The following is a 21,732-nucleotide window of genomic DNA, read 5'->3' as shown; positions in this document are numbered from 1 at the left end:
CCGCGTTCAAGGAGTTGAAACGGCGCTTCTCGTCTGCACCAGTTCTGGTGGCAGCCCGATCCTAGCCGCCAGTTAGTGGTTGAAGTGGATGCCTCGGACTCAGGGATAGGAGCGGTTGCTCTCCCAGAGCGGGAAGAACGATAAGGTCCTTCACCCGTGTGCCTATTTTTCCCGCAGGTTGACCCCCGCTGAACGGAACTATGACGTCGGCAATCGGGAACTCCTTGCTGTGAAAGAGGCACCTCGAAGAGTGGAGACATCTGTTGGAGGGAACAGCCGTGCCATTCACGGTTTTCACTGACCATCGGAACCTGGAGTACATCAGGGCCGCCAAGCGGTTGAACCCCAGGCAAGCCCGCTGGTCACTGTTCTTTGGCCGTTTTGACTTCCAGATCACCTACCGTCCCGGGACCAAGAATCAAAGATCGGATGCATTGTCCCGGGTGCACGAAGACGAAGTCAAAACGGAACCGCGGATCCCCCGGATCCCATCATCCCGGAGTCCGCTATCGTGGCCGCCCTCACCTGGGACGTAGAGAAGACCGTCCGGGAGGCCCTGACCCGTGACCCGGACCCCGGAAACGGACCAAAGGACAGACTATACGTCCCACCAGAGGCTAGGGCTGCAGTCCTGGACTTCTGTCACGGTTCTAAACTCTCCTGTCACCCTGGGGTGCGAAGGACCGTGACAGTCGTCCGGCAACGCTTCTGGTGGGCATCCCTGGAGGCCGACGTCCGGGACTACGTCCAGGCCTGTACCACCTGCGCCAGGGGCAAGGCCGACCATAGAAAGACCTCAGGGCAGCTACAGCCACTGCCTGTGCCTCATCGCCCCTGGTCCCACATCGGCCTGGACTTTGTCACGGGTCTCCCGCCGTCCCAGGGACACACCGTCGTCTTCACGATAGTGGACCGTTGCTCCAAGGCGGCCCCACTTCGTGGCCCTCCCGAAGCTCCCAACGGCCCAGGAGACAGCGGACCTCCTGGTCCACCACGTCGTCCGTCTGCATGGCATACCATCAGACATCGTCTCCGATCGCGGTCCCCAGTTCACCTCGCACGTCTGGAGGAGCTTCTGCCGGGAACTGGGGCCACGGTCACGCCTCTCGTCTGGGTACCACCCCCCAGACCAACGGGCAGGCAGAGCGGGCGAATCAGGAACTGGAGCAGACACTTCGCTGTGTGACGGCCGCGCACCCGACGGCCTGGAGTACCCACCTGGCCTGGATCGAAGTACCCCATAACAGCCAAAGTGTCATCTGCCACCGGCCTCTCCCCGTTTGAGGTGTGCTTGGGGTATCAGCCCCCCTTGTTTCCGGTGGTTGAGGGAGAGGTCGGTGTGCCCTCGGTCCAGGCCCACCTACGGAAGTGCCGTCAGGTGTGGCGTGCCGCCCGCTCTGCCTTGTTGAAGGCCTGGACGAGGGCGAAGACACATGCAGACCGGCGGCGGGCCCCGGCCCCCAAGTATCGTCCTGGGCAGGAGGTCTGGTTGTCTACCAAGGACATTCCTCTGCAGGTAGACTCGCCGAAACTTCAGGAACGGTACATCGGACCTTACAAGATCCTCAAGGTCATCAACCCCGCCGCAGTGAGGCTCCAGCTTCCGGCCTCACTGCGGATCCATCCAGTTTTTCATGTTTCCCGGATCAAGCCCCTTCACACCTCACCCCTCTGCACCCCGGGTCCGGCGCCGCCTCCTGCCCGGATCATCGACGGGGAACCGGCTTGGACTGTACGCCGGCTCCTTGATGTCCGTAGGATGGGCCGGGGTTTTCAATACCTGGTGGACTGGGAGGGGTACGGTCCCGTGGAACGCTCCTGGGTGAAGAAGGGCTTCATCCTGGACCCGGCCCTCCTGGCCGACTTCTACCGTCGCCATCCGGACAAGCCCGGCCGTGCGCCAGGAGGCGCCCGTTGAGGGGGGGGTCCTGTTGTGTGGGCGCTGAAGAGGAGGTACTGCTGGCCCACCACCATCAGAGGGCGCCCTGCCTGGAGTGCGGGCTCCAGGCACCAGAGGGCGCTGCCGCCTTATGGAGCAGCCTGGGTGACAGCTGTCACCCATCACCGGACACAGCTGTTCCACTCAGCACAGAGGTATATCAGGAGGACGGCGTCTCCACCTCAGTGCCGAGATATCGCCTTTAGACGAAGGTAACGTTCTCTGCATTTATATTCTGACTAAATAGCTAACAGATTTGTTAAACCTTTTCAGGACAGCTGAATGCTTAGATAAGTACTCACCTGCCTGTCATACTGTAACTGGAGGTGGAGGCGGCTTCTCCCCTCTCCGTTGCTGGGTGCTGTCGCATCCACGCCTGTGTTGTTGCTCTCTCCCGCCAGCAGTACCGGATCCGACGAGCGGAGGCAGTGGCCACCTGGGAATTCGGGACTTGGCGGTTCCAGTATTTCCAGGGTTCGGTGGCAGAGGAGATCTGGGTGGTTTCGGTTCGACTGAGACGGACGTCTCCTACCTTCGAGCCTGCCCACACGACACCAGCGGATTCGACCCCAAATTGTGATTGTTGTATTCATTGTGCTCGTTTCACAATAGTAAACCTTGTTATTCACCTTCCTCCATTGTCCGTTCATTGCGCCCCCTGTTGTGGGTCCGTGTTCCTACACTTTCACAACAATTTTTACACGAAGCCATGAATATGGCCATCGGGTATTGCAAAGACTTTTCGTCCGTCCGCCTGTCTGTCTATCTGTCCGTCCGTCCGTGTGTCTGTGTTCAGTATAAGTCCAGTTCTATTACTGCCACAGTCTTCAAATTCACAGGGAACATTCTTAGGACACAGACAAAATGGAACGTTGATAGGACGAATATTTTTGGAGAAATTATATATTACGTAACAGTGAACAATGGACGTTGATAATTACATTCTGGACTCACACGTCATTCCAGCAGGGGGCAGTAAATCATATTAAAAGCCAAGTGGCCTCTGTGTATTCATGCGTGCACGTGTGTAACTTCAATCACGGACAAACTGGGGAGAGCTGACATTTGCCGTTTGGTATGTTTATGTATTTTGGGTCAAGGATGAACGCCACCAAAATGGAACGTTGATGGGATGAATATTTTTGGAGAAATTATGGATATTACCTAATGGTGAACACTGGATGTTGGTAACTACATTCTGGACTCACGCCATTCCAACTCATTGTAGAAACTGCATAATTTATTACCATCCTTAAGCAGGGTTTGCCTTTTAGAATAAATAGTTGTGTGCCTTAAGGGCACCAAAATCTGAAAAGTTTGGTGCCCCTCAGAAAAGTTCGGTACCAAACCTACCGCTAGCGGCAAAGCAACTAGGGGGGTCTGGGGGCATGCCCCCCACAAAATGTTGATATAAAAGGATGCAAATTGTGCATTCTGGTGATATCTGGGGCAGATTTGGGATGAAATTATGGAAGAACAAAAAAGGAAAGAGATCCGCACAGCCAGTTAGCTCCCAAACAAGCCTTTAATAACACACCAAAGGTGACGTTTCGGGCCTCGCCCTTCATCAGACAGGATGATATTATGGAAGGGAATTTTTGTGTTTTTGGAGTAATATTTTCTGAAATTTCGAAATTTTCTAACCTTGTCAGAAGCTGAGATGACCCCATGCCAATATGCACAGGCAGATTGGCATGGGGTCATCTCAGCTGCCGATGTTTTATTAAACATCCAGCCCATTAACAATCATGGCTGCCACTACACTTGTGATTACAGAAAATCTATTAGCAGTCATCATGGTCATCTGCCATTCTCTGCAGCACTTCAAGGTGTTCTTCCTCAGAATCAGAATTAAGCTCAGAATCTAAGGCAGCTCTTCCCTCAAAAACTCTGTCATAATTGTGTTTATAAACCAGTCACCATTTGCTTTTATTATACATCTGTGTAGTTATAATAATAAAATAAAATAATCTTCACGGATGATTTGCTCGCGCGCGCATGTAGAGAAATAAAAAAAACTCTCTGCTGGCTGCTGTTCGCTCTTCCCTCAAAAACGCTCCATTTGATCTGTGTATAATAAAATGCGGCATTACAAACAGAGGAGAAGAACATTTTTTGATGACATTTTGTGTATGTGTCGGTCTCAGAAAGTCAAATTCTGTGCAAATTTTGTCCAAATTTGATAGATTTCTGTACAGTTATGAAATAAAAAAGGTGGATTCCAGTCAGGAATGCAAGTCTAAAGAGTTGTGTGCCCGCCCCCAAAGTAGGGTGCCACGGGTTCCCGGGTAACCACTAAAATCGAACCCTGTCCTTAAGAAATGTCACCTACGTGTTTTATAAACACAACCCAATCTAGAGCCCATGGATCCCCACAGACAACACGCTAGTATTTGCTTAAATGCAGAAAATGCCGAGAATAAACCGGTAAAGTTTTTTTTTTTCCTGTGCGGTGACAGCTGTCCTATGAAGTCAGACAGGCTGCACTGGTCCACATAAGGAGGTGTTTGTGTGTGTTCTGCTTGTCCAAACAGTGTGATGTTTAGCTCGGGTTTTGGGCTCTCTGAAATGCAGCCTGAACATTGTTAAAAGTTAAATTTTTGTGTCTCTCACAGGAGTGTGAGTCTGCTGCAGGCCCTGGAGGAGAACTATGAAGTGGACCTGATCTACATCACAGAGAGGATCATCTCGGTCTCCTTCCCCAGCACCGTGGAGGAGCAGAGCTACGCCGCCAACCTACGGGAGGTCGCTTCCATGTTGCGCTCCAAACATGGACACAGCTATCTGGTACAGATTTCTTTGTGCATTTTAGTGATCCTCCCTGGGACGTAGTAATTATACTTCAAAAGGAAACACAGCAAGTAGTGTGAGTTTGGGCTGGAATATGAAGCCATTAGTACGGGTCAGATCAGCAGAAGATCAGCTGATTGTCTCAGAGCCAACTACCCATCTAAATAACACTGCTGTCAGGGGCGTAGGTTTGCATATGGACCATAGGGACAAGTCACAACCAATATTTTGGGATGGCAAAATAGTCCCTACCAATATTTAGCATTTTTGTTTATATAACAAAATCATTCACTATTTTTTTGCGAACTCGATACTATAATTTTAGTCGTCACATTTTGTGTTTTCTACGTGCCAGAGTGACAGGGTTACCCATGCTGCAGTTTCATTGGCTCACGTTCTTCTCACATGGACGTAATTAAAGCGCATCTCGTGGCAGGCAGTGCTTCATTTGTAAAGTGGGAGGTCCCGGAGCAGAGAGGATGGGTGGCTCCGGTGCAGTGTTGCCAGATGTACGATAATTATTGTATTTGTACGATAGTTGTGCCCTCTGTACGATGTACGATCAATAATGGGAAAAAATCCAATATGTACGATAATTTCAATTGGTTGCCCAAACACGCATCTCTCTCTGACACCCAAGAATCATTTTGCAGGCGTTGCACTCAGTCGGCATCAAAGACACACCACACACAGGGCTGCTGCTGGCTTTGGGCGACCGTCATTTGAAAGCCCGCCCCCTCTCATACAGAGTAATGAGTTCCATCCAATCTGTGCCGTGACAGGCAGATTCCCCAGCCAACTTTTTTTTTCGAAACTTTATTTCAACAATGCAATAACAAACGAACAAAACACAAGAGCAAAGAAGATATACAAGAAAAATAAAAAAAGTTCAAGTTCCTTATGGAGGTGTCAACATTTTTTTCTGTGTTCAACAAAATCTGCACAAGTGGCATCGGATGACGACAGCGACCTCGAGGTGAATTCGACTCTTTCTAGTCTGGTAATTAACACGTTTGTGTCCCTTCACAGAAAAAAAAAATGTTTCTAGTCTGGTAGTGCATTTGCGTTGTTTTTTGTGCCATAGTTTCCCCATTACTATAATTACTGTTTAAAAATGTGACATAAAATTCTTTGTAAATTAAAAAAAAAATGCTAAAATAGCTACGTTGTATGCGTTTTGTTTGTGTACGATAATTTCTCCCAAAATACGATCATTTTGAGGTTTTGGTACGATAGTTTCATATTTCATATCTGGCAACACTGCTCCGGTGCAGAAAAACAAGAAGGTGGGGAGGAGGGGTTGCGAACAATGCTGTGCGCCACACTTAAAATAAACTGCACACCCACACAAACACGCACACACACCTTCACAAATGACACTAACATCCTGCCTTTTCCTCAAAAATTACTACATTTATGTTTGCTGTCTGTCTCTGTACTTTTCTGTCACTTTTGCGCTCTTTTTCATACTTTCCCTTGTTTCAAAAGTCACCGAACGCACTGTTGGAAAGAACGGGTTCTTGGCTTGCTGTCAAATTTTCAGAGTGAGGGCTTATATGAGAATTTACGGTAATGAGAATCAGCGGCGCACTAGTTTTTTTTTTTTTTTTCCGGCGGCGCACTAGTGTGAAACTTCCGTGTCTTTCCTTTGCGTTATGACATCACAGGCTTACGTTTACCGTAATACACCATATATATCATTGGAAATCTTTTTTTTTTTTTTTTTGGGCAAATTAGGTTGCCAGATACCTACAACTGCATTATTGATGAAGAGAATAGATTATACACCTTGGTTGCAAAAACTTGTTTGTTTGTTTTTTGTTAGCTCCACAAGTATTTTTTTGTTGTCTTGTTCTCTCAGGTGTAGGCCTATAGAATAGATTAGTGATTTTGGGTGCAATTTTGTTATTTAAGCTATTTGTTTGTTTGCCTACACACTTAATAATGTAAATAAAGTGTTAAATTATTCAGCATTATGTCGTCATATGTTATGTATTATGCTGTACTTGTGCGTCTAATGGTATGAGTGGGTTAGGGGGTGGTGGTGGTGGGCAGGGGGGCCGGGGGGGGGGGTATTGTCCCTACCAAAGCTGAGACCAAACCTACGCCCTTGACTGCTGTTATATAACTGTCTGCTATTTCCTCAAAAACATTCTCGTCATTCATGAGAAGACAAAATGCAACGCTGCTTCAAAGGCCTGAGCAGGGCTCCTTGGGTCATCTTTTTCCACGGTGATGTGGGGAGGGTCCACTGGTCCTAGTGTCCACTGGTCCTAGTGTCCACTGGTCCTAACATCTTTATATTATTTGATGGTGTATATTACAACCCCAAACTCATTTTAAAGTTCACATATAAATGTAATACTTTCAAATAGCTAACAAACCACATCCAGTTTTGTTCAATTCATAAAAGTAAAACATGTGGTTCTGTTGACATACACCATTAATCACTTTTAATTGTACTGTTGTCTATGAATCTGTTGAATTGAAAATCAAGAAACAATTCTCCATTAATTAAATGGCTTCTTTAATGGTCACACTTTCGTAACATTACTTAACCTACTTTAGTGCAACATATCCTACCATGAATGTAAAACAACTAGGACTATTGGACCCTAGGACTAGTGAAAAGTTCCCATTGATGTCTCTGTTATAGTGAGGACACAGTCTTGGGCTTTAAAGGATAATTTTAGATGCAGCCATCCAACTGTGCAACTAACTGTTATCAAAACTATAATTCTGTTATACAGTATGTTCGTTAGGTCGTCTGTCCGGTTGAACAACTCAAAAACCAAACACAGTTAAATTGTCTTTTTTTTCTTTTCTTTTTTCATGCAACATGTAAAATTGCCTGAAGATGTGCAGTAAGATTTTTCTCTGAAAAATTGTAAAAAGTATGTCTTTTTAAAGCACATTGTAAATCCTATTGCTTGCAGTGGATTCACTCAGCGCAAGTTTTCATGGTAACATTAGCATTGTGTTATGTGACGCCCATTAGCATCGCGTTCTGTGATGCTAGCAAGCTCTCATGCTAAATTTAGCCAGTTAGCATTGCATTATGTGATGCTAGCATCTTGTGGATCACTGCTATAAGGTGCTCCCGTCGCTTAGGACTTCAGCTGCCAGAAGGGTGTATTTTTTTAAGCACAGTATAAGTCCTGTTGCTCACGGTGGATTCACTCAGCTCATGCTAATGATAGCCTGTTAGCATCACGTTAGGTGACACTATCAATCAATCAATCAATCAATCAATTTTTTTATATAGCGCCAAATCACAACAAACAGTTGCCCCAAGGCGCTTTATATTGTAAGGCAAGGCCATACAATAATTATGTAAAACCCCAACGGTCAAAACGACCCCCTGTGAGCAAGCACTTGGCTACAGTGGGAAGGAAAAACTCCCTTTTAACAGGAAGAAACCTCCAGCAGAACCAGGCTCAGGGAGGGGCAGTCTTCTGCTGGGACTGGTTGGGGCTGAGGGAGAGAACCAGGAAAAAGACATGCTGTGGAGGGGAGCAGAGATCGATCACTAATGATTAAATGCAGAGTGGTGCATACAGAGCAAAAAGAGAAAGAAACAGTGCATCATGGGAACCCCCCAGCAGTCTACGTCTATAGCAGCATAACTAAGGGATGGTTCAGGGTCACCTGATCCAGCCCTAACTATAAGCTTTAGCAAAAAGGAAAGTTTTAAGCCTAATCTTAAAAGTAGAGAGGGTGTCTGTCTCCCTGATCTGAATTGGGAGCTGGTTCCACAGGAGAGGAGCCTGAAAGCTGAAGGCCCTGCCTCCCATTCTACTCTTACAAACCCTAGGAACTACAAGTAAACCTGCAGTCTGAGAGCGAAGCGCTCTATTGGGGTGATATGGTACTACGAGGTCCCTAAGATAAGATGGGACCTGATTATTCAAAACCTTATGAGTAAGAAGAAGAATTTTAAATTCTATTCTAGAATTAACAGGAAGCCAATGAAGAGAGGCCAGTATGGGTGAGATATGCTCTCTCCTTCTAGTCCCCGTCAGTACTCTAGCTGCAACATTTTGAATTAACTGAAGGCTTTTTAGGGAACTTTTAGGACAACCTGATAATAATTAATTACAATAGTCCAGCCTAGAGGAAATAAATGCATGAATTAGTTTTTCAGCATCACTCTGAGACAAGACCTTTCTGATTTTAGAGATATTGCGTAAATGCAAAAAAGCAGTCCTACATATTTGTTTAATATGCGCTTTGAATGACATATCCTAATCAAAAATGACTCCAAGAACTATCACGTTCTCATGCTAATGTTGGCCCATTATGTGAAGCCTACTGGCATTGCGATATACGATTATGATAGTAAGTTTTATGCTAATGTTGGCCTGTAAGCAGTGCTATATGTGATGCTATTGACTACTCAAGATGGACAATTAAATCCATCCTCGTCAGGACCTGTGCTTCCAGAAGCACATATTTTTTAAGCACAATATAAATCCTGTTGCTCACAATGGATTCCGTCAGCTCATGCTAATGATAGCTCGTTAGCATCACATTATGTGATATAATAAATTTTTCATGGTAACGTTAGCTCATTAGCATCATGTTATAACACCCATTAGCACTGTGTTATCTGATAACAAGTATTCATGCGAATGTTAGCCTGTTAGCATTGCATTATGTGACGCTGATGACTTCTGAAGAATGAATAAATCCATTGTGAATCACTGGTTTTTATGTTATTCCCCTTGCTCATGCTCTCAGCCACCAGAAGTACCTGTTTTTTTAACCACACTATAAATCCCGTTGCTCAAAAAGGAGGTGACTCAGCTCATGCTAATGATAGCAAGTTTTCATACTAATATTAGCCCATTACCATTATGTTATATGATGCCAATTAGCATTGCGTAATCTGTTGAGAGCAAGTTTTCATACCAATGTTAGTCTGTTAGCATTGTTGCATGTGATAAGACTTCACAAGATGAATGAATTAATCCATTCGGAATCATTGTTTTAAGGTGCTCCCCTCACTCAGAACCTCAGCCACCAGAATTATGTGATACTAGCAACTTCTCAAGACAAATGAATAAATCTGTTGTGAATCGCTGCTTTAAGGTGCCTCACTCACCCTCAACCACCAGAAGGATGTATAAATCCTGTTGCTCACAATGGATTCACTTAGCTCATGCTAATGATAGCCTAATTGCATCATGTTATTTGACATTATCGTTTTCATGCTAACATTAGTCTATTAGCTGAGGAAGCTTCTGCGATTTGAAGCGAAATGTCCTCACGTCAAGCAACCCAGTCCAGTCGAAGATTCAAGCTTCTCTACTATTAGCCCATTAGCATTGTGTTATGTGAGGCCCATTGCGTTCATTGTGTTATGTGACGCTTACAAGTTTTCATCCTAATGTTAGCCTGTTAGCATTGCGTTATGTGATGCTAGCGACTTCTCAAGCAGAATGAATAAGTCCACAGTGAATCGCTGCTTTAAGGCGCTTCATTTGCCCTCTGCCACCAAGAGGGTGTATTTTTTAAACACAATATAAATTCTGTTGCTCACAACGTTGACGCGGCTCATGCTAACATTAGCTGTATTGTCAAGTCCCTGACATCACACATAACTCCAAGCTAGCACCAAGCTAATTATACACTGTATTGTATAAAGACCATATCTTCACTAAAATGAGGAAACAGTGCTGCAACGCAATGACAGCATTTAATAATTATGAACTGCATCTGGGTTAAATGTTTAACAGTATTTTCAAAATAATTGTTAGAAGGAAAGTCAAATGATTCACCAGATTATAGCCACGTTTATGGTGATCATAATAAACTACATTTTATTTCGCAATTCATTTTTCAGATAGATTGGAGTGTATTTTTCCACAGGGATTGTTCTAGTTAAATAAGTACATAAATACATAGACACATAAACAGTGTCTCCTCACACTGGCCACAGTGTAGATATGGAACTTATTGTATGATAATTTTAAGTAAGAAAAAGAAAGAAAAAATAAGAATAACTGACATTCTTGTACTAAATCTGTAATTATGTTCAAATGTCAGAAAAATCAACATGTTATCTTTCTCCCTTGTCTCCTTCAGCTCTTCAACCTCAGTGAGAAGCGTTATGACATCACTCAACTCAATCCACGGGTAAGACCGACTGCTTTATCATCCCGTCAGCTCTGAGACGGTCCAGTAAAGACACTTTATTAATAATGACTTGTAAATTGTGGACTGATATGACGAGTTCCGTCACATCAGTCTGTGTGTACGAGCCAGCGGTCGAGTTGTAGACGGTTTGTCTCTTTTGGTGTTCAGGTGTTGGACTTCGGCTGGCCTGACCACCACGCTCCAGCTTTGGATAAAATCTGCAGCATCTGCAAGGCCATGGACACGTGGCTGAGTGCCGACAACCATAACGTAGTGGTGATACACAATAAGGTGCGACTGGTAGACGCTAAGTACAGCTGTCCAGCAGAGGGCGCTGTCAGAGTCTAATCAGGCTCCAGTCCTCGCTGCCTGAGGCTGACGTGTGTGTTTGTGCTCGTAACGACAATCGGACTGTGAGCTTTCTCGCACTGATGATCAAGAAGGTGTGTGTGTGTGTGTGTGTGTGTGGTGTGTGTGTGTGTGTGTGTGTGTGTGTGTGTGTGTGTGTGTGTGTGTGTGTGTGTGTGTGTGTGTGTGTGTGTTAGATTGTGCTGGCCGTGGCTTTGTGAAAGCCTAATGATGGAGGACAGCCACCACGCGTCAGAGCTCCTGAGGTGTACTTACTCCTGTACCAGGAATAGTACAGTTTAAACTAAGATGACAGATGCTCTCCTCAGACCCGACACGAGAACTTTGCAAAGATCCCAAACATAACACCTCATTATTGTCACGTTAACCCGGCCGTCTTTCTCATCGTGTCTTGTGACTGTGAGAGCTCACACCTCCATGTCTGCTTCCAGGACGATCCCTCAGGGACGATGCAAACAACTCGGCAGCTATAAAAACTGGAGTTATATTTTTCTGAGTTGAGTAATGGTGACATGAGTTTGGGAGGAGACCTTGTGGTCATCACTAAGGAAGTCACATATGTTGGGTTCCCCACCAACAAATCATTTCCACTGGACTTCACACTCCCATAATGATTTAGTGTCATGTCAACGTGTGGTTGGACTCCATTTTGTTTGTTTGTTTGTTTGTTTTGCCACCCGTATACAATGACATGAAGAAGTATTCAGCCACATGGAATTTCACACATTTTAATTAGTTTACTTCAAATGCAAAAAGTAATTCAGGCTTCTCCAGATTAAAAGTTCTGATCTCTACAACTTGATATCAATTAAATAAAAATATCAAAGCCAAGATGATGGGTTGCACAAGCAATGGGTAACACACGTAAATCTTCTCTCAGCTGCTCCCATTAGGGGGCGCCACAGCAGATCAGTCGTTTCCATCTCACCCTGTCCTCTGTATCTTCCTCTGTCTCACCAACCACCTGCATGTCCTCCCTCAGCACATCCATAAACCACCTCTTTGTCCTCCCTCTTCTCCTCCTGCCTGGTGGCTCCATCCTCAGCATCCTTCTCCCTATATACCCTGGATCTCTTCTCTGCACATGTCCAAACCATCTCAATCTCACCTCTGACTTTGTCTCCAGACCGTCCCACTTCAGCTGTTCTTCTACTAACACACACAAATCATCAGTTTTATTGCCAGTCTTCTACAGACACGTCAGGGGATGGATACATGAACATTTCCCCCTTTAAACATTGACATTCTCCCAAATGATTGACCTCTGGCTGATCTTTCCAGGGCAGTTAGGAAGTTCACTTGAGTGTGTGTGTGTGCCACTTTTGGTCCAGATTGGGTTGAAAATTAAATTCTTTGCCCTTTTTCTCTGTCCATCACCAAAATAAATTTTTAACAGTAATTTCAGACCCAAGAATCACTGATTCTTCTGCCACATTTGGTAAACATCAGCAGAGTGACCTTGCAGTAGTAGGTCAGCAAACAAGCAGGCAGGCATGAGCTTCTCCCCAAAGACTGACCTTTGGCAAATTTGATCTTACTGGGCAATTCCAGAACCTACCTCCATGTGTGTGCCAGGTTTGATGCTAATCAGAGTGAAAAGTCTAAAATTTGACTTTTGGCTCCAGTGGCATTGATCTTTGCCAAAACAAACCCTTCAAGGGTAATTTTGGGGTTAATTGTCATAGACAGATGAATATTTTTGGAAATCTGACAAAGGATGTGGGAAGAGTGTGGGAACAAACACACGGAAATTATAGTATGATTTACCAAAGAGAACTGCAAAATGATGTTAGTACAACGTAGTAGTTAACTGTTTCTTGATTGATCTCTTTCCAGGGCAACCGCGGGCGGACTGGAGTGGTGGTGGCAGCCTACATGCATTACAGTAACATATCTGCCAGGTATGTGTGGGTCCATACATGCAGAGGTACAGATGTCTGAGAAGACACTTGGAGCAGGAACATCAATCTGGAGGTGTTTTTAATACCTTTATGTTGGGATAATGTGCTGGAAACACATTCGCCCTGTTGACGTTTCAAATCCCACAAAACCTCAGAGAGGTCGCCGCGCTGCGAGATCTTGAGAACTGCATTGAGACGCTCTGATCACGCTGCACTTTAACCGCTGCACGCAGACGACACCATTAACATCGCAACATAAAACTATTTTTATATTGTGCCTAAAACCCTCGTGAATATATTCTCTGGGTTTATAGACGTTGTTACTGCGTTTGTTTTATGTAAACATGCGAGAATCACAGTCTGTCTCTCCGTTATTTTCAGTGGGAGCTGCTGTGAGCTGCATTCGCTTCCTGATCATGTCGTTCTGGGGGAAAGTGAAGTTTGCTCTTTAACTTCTTGATTATTGTTCTTTACAACACTGTTTGTCCTCTTTGTTCCAGACTAATATATATATAATATGTCTGAAATTCAGTTTGTGTTTATTAAATTCCACGCAGATTAAACGTAGCAGACACGGATTATTTGTTAAAATTGTAGCAAGTTTTCATGGTATCATGAAGCAGTCTCTTAGTAACATGGTGAAAAGCATAAAAAATACATTTTTGTAGTATAAAATTCATTTACAATTGTCATCATGTGGATTCTCTGTGTTGTTTGACTGCAGCGACTCTCTGGCGCGCAAGGGATTATGGGATACGTCAATAGGGCAAATGGACATGTGGTCGTGAGTGGGTAAAATAGTCTGTTAACTGAACTGTTCATTGAAGATGACAACACACAGAACAGGAGGACCTTTAACTGGAGGACTTAGAGATATTAGGAGAACTGCTTTCTTCCATCTGCGAAACATAGCGAGGATTTGTCCCATCCTGTCTATGGCTGATCCTGAGACTTTGATACATGCATTTATCTCTTCCAGATTGGATTATTGTAATGCTTTATTTTCTGGTCTGCTGCAGTCCAGCATTAGGGGTCTTCAGTTAGTGCAGAATGCTGCTGCCAGACGTTTGGCACAAAGTAGAAAGTTTGACCACATTGCACCCATTCTGGCGTTCCTTCATTGGCTTCCGGTTTTTGTCAGATCGGATTTTAAAGTCCTGTTGCTGGTCTATAAAATTGTTCATGGACTGGCTCCTTCCTACCTGGCGGACTTGGTTAAGCCCTACGTACCGGCGCGGCCCTTGCGTTCGCTGGGCGCAGGGCTTCTGTGTGTTCCAAGGGTGAATAAACAGTCTGTGGGGTATAGACCCTTCTCCTACCGTGGCCCTACTCTTTGGAACGATCTACCTGCAGTTATAAGGCAGTCTGACACGGTGGAGACTTTTAAATCAAGACTGAAGACCCACTTTTTTAGACTGTCTTATCATTAATTTAATCTATTTTTATGTTTGCTTTGTAATTTCTTTTTATTCTACTGTGTTTTACCTTTTTATTGTGCCCTTTTTTATTTTAATTTACTTTGCGTTGTTATGAATTGTGTGTCATGTGAAGCGCCTTGGGGCGACTCTGTCATGAGGTGGCGCTATATAAATTAATAAATTGAAATTGAATTGACTTTTCTCCCAGTGAGTCAAAACATCACACATTCATGAGAAATGTTGGTTTCTCAGAATGCAAAAGATGAAGAACCACGCTCTACTTTTTCAAAACTTCTCAACTGCCCCTCTTAGAACATCCAGTGGTTTTGTAATTATTGTTGCAATTTATTTTTCTTTGAATGTGCAGCCTAACCTCCTTCAGTTTTCATTCAGAAATGCTAACATATTGTACTGTGTTGTAACTTTGCCTGGATTAGGCTGATCTCAAGCACTGAGGGATCATACAGGCAGAAGACTTTTGAGGGAAGCTACCAAGGCTTCCAGACCACTCTGATGGAGGTCTGTGCAGAGTAGCTACCTAAACTCTGTGAGTGAGGTAGATTATCTCATCAATAGTTTTATATCCTCATTGAGGACAACTTTGGATGTTGTAGCTCCTCTGAAAAAGAGAGCCTTAAATCAGAAGTGCCTGACTCCGTGGTATAACTCACAAACTCGCAGCTTAAAGCAGATAACCTGTAAGTTGGAGAGGAAATGGCATCTCACTAATTTAGAAGATCTTCACTTAGCCTGGAAAAAGAGTCTGTTGCTTTATAAAAAAAAGCCCTCCGTAAAGCTAGGACATCTTACTACTCATCACTAATTGAAGAAAATAAGAACAACCCCAGGTTTCTTTTCAGCACTGTAGCCAGGCTGACAAAGAGTCAGAGCTCTATTGAGCCGAGTATTCCTTTAACTTTAACTAGTAATGACTTCATGACTTTCTTTGCTAATAAAATTTTAACTATTAGAGAAAAAATTACTCATAACCATTCCAAAGACATATCGTTCTCTTTGGCTGCTTTCAGTGATGCCGGTATTTAGTTAGACTCTTTCTCGCCAATTGTTCTGTCTGAGTTATTTTCATTAGTTACTTCCTCCAAACCATCAACATGTCTATTAGATCCCATTCCTACCAGGCTGCTCAAGGAAGCCCTACCATTAATTAATGCTTCGGTCTTAAATATGATCAATCTGTCTTTATTAGTTGGCTATGTACCACAGGCTTTTAAGGTGGCAGTAATTAAACCATTACTTAAAATGCCATCACTTGACCCAGCTATCTTAGCTAATTATAGGCCAATCTCCAACCTTCCTTTTCTCTCAAAAATTCTTGAAAGGGTAGTTGTAAAACAGCTAACTGATCATCTGCAGAGGAATGGTCTATTTGAAGAGTTTCAGTCAGGTTTTAGAATTCATCATAGTACAGAAACAGCATTAGTGAAGGTTACAAATGATCTTCTTATGGCCTCAGACAGTGGACTCATCTCTGTGCTTGTTCTGTTAGACCTCAGTGCTGCTTTTGATACTGTTGACCATAAAATGTTATTACAGAGATTAGAGCATGCCATAGGTATTAAAGGCACTGCGCCGCGGTGGTTTGAATCATATTTATCTAATAGATTACAATTTGTTCATGTACATGGGGAATCTTCTTCACAGACTCAAGGTTAATTATGGAGTTCCACAAGGTTCTGTGCTAGGACCAATTTTATTCACTTTATACATGCTTCCCTTAGGCAGTATTATTAGACAGCATTGCTTAAATTTTCATTGTTACGCAGATGATACCCAGCTTTATCTATCCATGAAGCCAGAGGACACACACCAATTAGCTAAACTGCAGGAATGTCTTAAAGACATAAAGACATGGATGACCTCTAATTTCCTGCTTTTAAACTCAGATAAACTGAAGTTATTGTACTTGGCCCCACAAATCTTAGAAACATGGTGTCTAACCAGATCCTTACTCTGGATGGCATTACCCTGACCTCTAGTAATACTGTGAGAAATCTTGGAGTCATTTTTGATCAGGACATGTCATTCAATGCGCATATTAAACAAATATGTAGGACTGCTTTTTTTCCATTTGCTATTACTGACGGGGACTTGAAGGAGAGAGCATATCTCACCCATATTGGCCTCTCTTCATTGGCTTCCTGTTAATTCTAGAATAGAATTTAAAATTCTTCTTCTTACTTATAAGGTTTTGAATAATCAGGTCCCATCTTATCTTAGGGACCTCATAGTACCATATCACCCCAATAGAGCTCTTCGCTCTCAGACTGCAGGCTTACTTGTAGTTCCTAGGGTTTGTAAGAGTAGAATGGGAGGCAGAGCCTTCAGCTTTCAGGCTCCTCTCCTGTGGAACCAGCTCCCAATTCAGATCAGGGAGACAGACACCCTCTCTACTTTTAAGATTAGGCTTAAAATGTTCCTTTTTGCTAAAGCTTATAGTTAGGGCTGGATCAGGTGACCCTGAACCATCCCTTAGTTATGCTGCTATAGACTTAGACTGCTGGGGGGTTCCCATGATGCACTGAGTGTTTCTTTCTCTTTTTGCTCTGTATGCACCACTCTGCATTTAATCATTAGTGATCGATCTCTGCTCCCCTCCACAGCATGTCTTTTTCCTGATTCTCTCCCCTCAGCCCCAACCAGTCCCAGCAGAAGACTGCCCCTCCCTGAGCCTGGTTCTGCTGGAGGTTTCTTCCTGTTAAAAGGGAGTTTTTCCTTCCCACTGTTGCCAAGTGCTTGCTCACAGGGGGTCGTTTTGACCGTTGGGGTTTTTCTGTAATTATTGTTTGGCTTTTGCCTTACAATATAAAGTGCCTTGGGGCAACTGTTTGTTGTGATTTGGCGCTATATAAATAAAATTGATTTGATTTGATTTGATCTGCTGCACTACATAGTGTAAATGGTGCTTATTAGAGTTGAGCCACTTAATTTACACTTTTAATGTAGTTTTTTTATTATTCTATTTGAAGTGGGGCTGAATATATTCCCAGCAGTCTATTTTATGCTGCCAACTTTATTATGCCTTAAGGCCAACATAGGACTTAGGTCTAAAATATGACAAGGTTTTGCTCTGATTGTAATTCCGTTGCTGTAGAAGTGCCCAAATTGCCCAAATCCAACTTCAAATGAACGGGACTACAGATTGAGTTTTCAAAACAAAAACTGAGGCTGTGTTCAGACAGAAAGCAATTAAACGTATATTTTCTTTCCAGATTAGTTGAATTAACATTGTATTTGACTTTTTCGGGTTCTTGCTAACATGTTACAAGCGTTACTTATCGTTAACCAGATAGTAGATGGAAAGTGAAGAAGACTGTCCAGAACCTGGTGCTGTGTGCTGCCCTCGTGGCTAACATGACGTGATGAATGTTTGTGTTGGAATGCAGTGCGGACCAGGCCCTGGACAGGTTTGCCATGAAGCATTTTTATGAAGACAAAGTACTCCCTGTGGGCCAGCCGTCTCAGAAAAGGTTAGTCGTCTTTTCCCGTTTCTTTATAGTATGATTGTGAACTGTGTCCTTGAGTTCACAGAGTCTTTTGATTTTCTTTATGACACGGTGAGTCTCCTTCACTAAATCCCACCTTCATAAAATCATTTCATTTCCTGACATTACCCCTTGACGTTCTAATGTCTTCCATATGTATATTATATATTTCCTGTGTCTTTATGTAGCACTGAGATGACCAAGAAAGTGACAGAAATCAAGTTATGTTAGTTTGCTCTTCTGTTGTGTAATTTTACTTGAATGGCTCAAGTAAAATTCCTTTTTGACTGCTGATATTTCTGCATTTATGTTTTAATGACACAAATTCTGAGGCGAAAACGGCGTCTTCAAAGTAATGTGCCAAGAACAACATACAGGGTGTTTCAAAAAATTCTGATATTATTTAACACTTAAATATCTTAGTAACTACATACTCTAGGCAAATAAAACTAAACAGGCTTAATGTTGAGGTTTATTCTTCAAATTTGAATGAGAAATTCCAAAGTGTGTGCACTTCATGAACAATTTTGCACTTTTTCAATATGCGCATTGTGTTGTATGGAGCTAAATCAAGGCCAAAAGTTTGAAACTGAAAATTAAAGTTTTGTAATCTGAAAAAAAAAAAAAGATTGAAAAAATACATTTTGAAACTGAAAATTCAATATTTGTGCTTGAATTTTATAATCATTTAAAAGTATTATCAAAATAAAAATAAGTGTAAGATACATATTTTTCAGTTTAAATAAATTTTTGATTCAGCTCTGTAATTATTTTGATAAAATAATTTATTTTCATTCATATTTCTTTTTTTCACCTTCAGATCTTATTTTTTCAGTTTCAAACTTTTGGCCCCATTCTGGTGTGGGAGGGCGTGGCTTTGATTGAGAGGGACATGGAATTGTGAGTGACAGGAGAGCAATCAGTCCTCAATCTTTCAATCTCTTTTTTTTATTATTTTCAGATTACAGAACTTTAATTTTCAGTTTAAAAATGTATTTTTTTTCAATCTTTTTTTATTTTCAGATTACAAAACTTTTTTGCCTTGATTTAGCTCCATAGTGTTAGAGCATACTTTAACACACAAAACACCTTTTCTTTTCCAGTGGAAGGCATTTGTATACATGAAAAGAAAAAACTTTATACATAGAATTTTGAGTTGCTTTTACACATGCTCTCAAAATTTGAGATCATTTGAATGAAAACTGAAAACAACAACAACAAATTTTCTAACACTTAGCCTATGCTCGTGTGTCATACATCACACTGACAAAGTGAGGAACCTTGGGGTAATTTTTGATCCTGTGTTGTCCTTTGACCTCCACATTAGAGATATTACAAGGACTGCTTTCTTCCACCTGTGAAATATAGCGAAGATTTGTCCCATCCTGTTTATGGCTGATGCTGAGACCCTGATCCATGCCTTTATCTCTTCTAGATTGGACTACTGCAATGTTCTGCTTTCTGCTTTACTGTAGTCCAGCATTAGGGCTCTCCAACTGGTTCAAAATGCTGCTGCCAGACAGGAAGCAGAAAGTTTAAACACATTACACACATTTTGGCATCTCTTCACTGGCTTCCTGTCCCTGTGAGATCAGATTTTAAGGTTCTGCTACTAGTCTATAAAATTGTTCATAGACTGGCACCTCCCTACCTAGCTGACCTAATTAAACCCTACGTACCGGCCTGAGCTCTGTGTTCTCATGGTGCAGGACAACTTTGTGTTCCTAGGGTAAATAAGAAGTCTGTGGGTCACAGAACTTTCTCTTATCGTGTCCCTGTTCTCTGGCATGATCTCCTTGCATCAATAAAACAGTCAGATTCTGTGGAGACTTTCAAGTCCAGACTTAAGATGCACTTATTTTCCCTTTCGAATGGCTAGCATACTGGCATAGTATGTTACTATGCTTTTTACTTTTTTACTCTTTTAACTGTGCTTTTTAAAATATTTTAATTCATTTTATTTTGATTTTTGAATTGTTTTGTGTGACGTGTCTTGAGGCGACTCTTATGATGTGGTGCTATAAAGAATAAATTGAACTGAATATCGTTTATGGCGCTGAAGAGGTGTGTGAGATGGCAGCTTATGCTTGAACGCTTCTCATATCTAAAAATGTGAAGTGATTGGCAAAAACTATCACCAGATTTGGATTCAGTGTCCCCAAATGACCCAAAATCCATTGGAAAAACTCCATGCAAGAAAAATTGTGTTGACCAGTGTTATTAGATCACAAAATGATATAATAGTTTTCTGAAACATCCTGTACTTTAATCCATAAGCTGTGAAACTTTTCAGAGTAATGATATAATCTGAGTGAGTGTTTCCGCCTCGTTCTTTGTGTCTTGCTCAGGTACGTGGAGTACTTCAGCGGCCTGCTCTCCGGACACATCAAAATCAACAACAAGCCACTTTTCCTTCATCACGTCATCATGCACGGCATCCCCAACTTTGAATCTAAAGGAGGTGACTCACAAGTCCACAAACGTATGTGGAGATACGGGAGGGGAAATACAATCAACTTTCAAAAATCTGTTGTTTTTTTTTCTTCCTTTTTTTGTCCAGGTTGTCGTCCATTTCTGAAAATCTACCAGGCCATGCAGCCCGTCTACACATCTGGCATCTAGTAAGTCTTAAAACACACTCAAATGCTTTTACAAGATTCCAGGGATGGCGAGCTCATAATGTCTCAATAATAAAAGCCACGATTTTCCTTTATAGCTTCCCTCCTAACGTGTGCGCACACACACACACACACACATCCTCCGTGTTGCCAGCTTACACCGTGCACTGACCTGACAGTATTGTATTTAGCTCGCCTCTCCAGCTGCAGGCTCTCGTTTCCCCACTCCAGATCCCAAAGTCACGGCAGCGTTATTTGCGGCTGGGGAGCCAGTGAAGCAGCAGACGGGCATCTGTGTGGACGCCTCAGCAGGGTCTCCTGCCAGCGGACCCTGCTGGGTCCCGTGGACAGACTCTAACCGTGGCGTCTTGGGCTTCCTGGTGTTGTTTTGGTAGTAGAGCAGGTTTGTTGGAGTGTTACAAGAGGCTACATTTACTCTGAAAGGTCACTCTCCAAATCTCCGATTGTTGGCCCAAGTCAGTAAATATCGACCTCCTGAACCTCGTGTATACACACGTTACAGTCGATGTTCTTGCACATGAAGGTTCCATTCCAACCTTCCAGCCTCCTACAAATGAGAAGGTGTTGGCTAGTTACAATGTAGATTTATTTTTATGATCATTATTATCATTTTGTAGTTGAGTAGAAACTTGCACCTCGCTTCATTTGACTAATTACATCTGTTTTATATACAATCCCTCCATTCCTGGAGTCAGGTTCAGTCTGGGAGTGCGCACTGGCGCTGCGCTTTACCACATCCATGACACCACTGAACTGCCTCGGGTCCTGGATAGCAACCACCCAAGTGGACAACCAGTCCATCCCCACTTGTCACACGAACAAATGAACACACTGTATTTTCCAGAGTATTCTGTATTTTCAGGTCTTTAATTTGGGATTTTTCTTTGTTCATTGCTGCGCTCTATTTATCATTATTATTATTATTATTATTATTATTATTATTATTATTGTCATTTATTCTTTCATTATTGCAGTTTATTTTGTTTCAAGGTTTGATTAATTGGACAATTCTATATAAATACTCGTAATCATTCA

General features: G+C 42.9%; 1 protein-coding gene across 1 annotated transcript in view; it reads left to right on the top strand.

The window, feature by feature from the left end:
* tns1b (tensin 1b) overlaps positions 1–21,732 on the top strand; it is a 432,602-nt gene that overhangs the window by 279,108 nt on the left and 131,762 nt on the right. The window contains exons 7-13 of the mRNA XM_034186320.1: positions 4,555–4,726; positions 10,817–10,867; positions 11,036–11,158; positions 13,073–13,137; positions 17,960–18,043; positions 20,407–20,519; positions 20,619–20,679. Coding sequence (XP_034042211.1) covers positions 4,555–4,726; positions 10,817–10,867; positions 11,036–11,158; positions 13,073–13,137; positions 17,960–18,043; positions 20,407–20,519; positions 20,619–20,679 — 669 coding nt within the window. The remainder of the gene's footprint in view (positions 1–4,554; positions 4,727–10,816; positions 10,868–11,035; positions 11,159–13,072; positions 13,138–17,959; positions 18,044–20,406; positions 20,520–20,618; positions 20,680–21,732) is intronic.

The sequence above is a fragment of the Thalassophryne amazonica genome, chromosome 14, assembly GCF_902500255.1.
Source record: "Thalassophryne amazonica chromosome 14, fThaAma1.1, whole genome shotgun sequence".
In the NCBI taxonomy this organism is placed as follows: domain Eukaryota; kingdom Metazoa; phylum Chordata; class Actinopteri; order Batrachoidiformes; family Batrachoididae; genus Thalassophryne; species Thalassophryne amazonica.
This window is presented reverse-complemented; position numbering and strand designations above follow the sequence as displayed.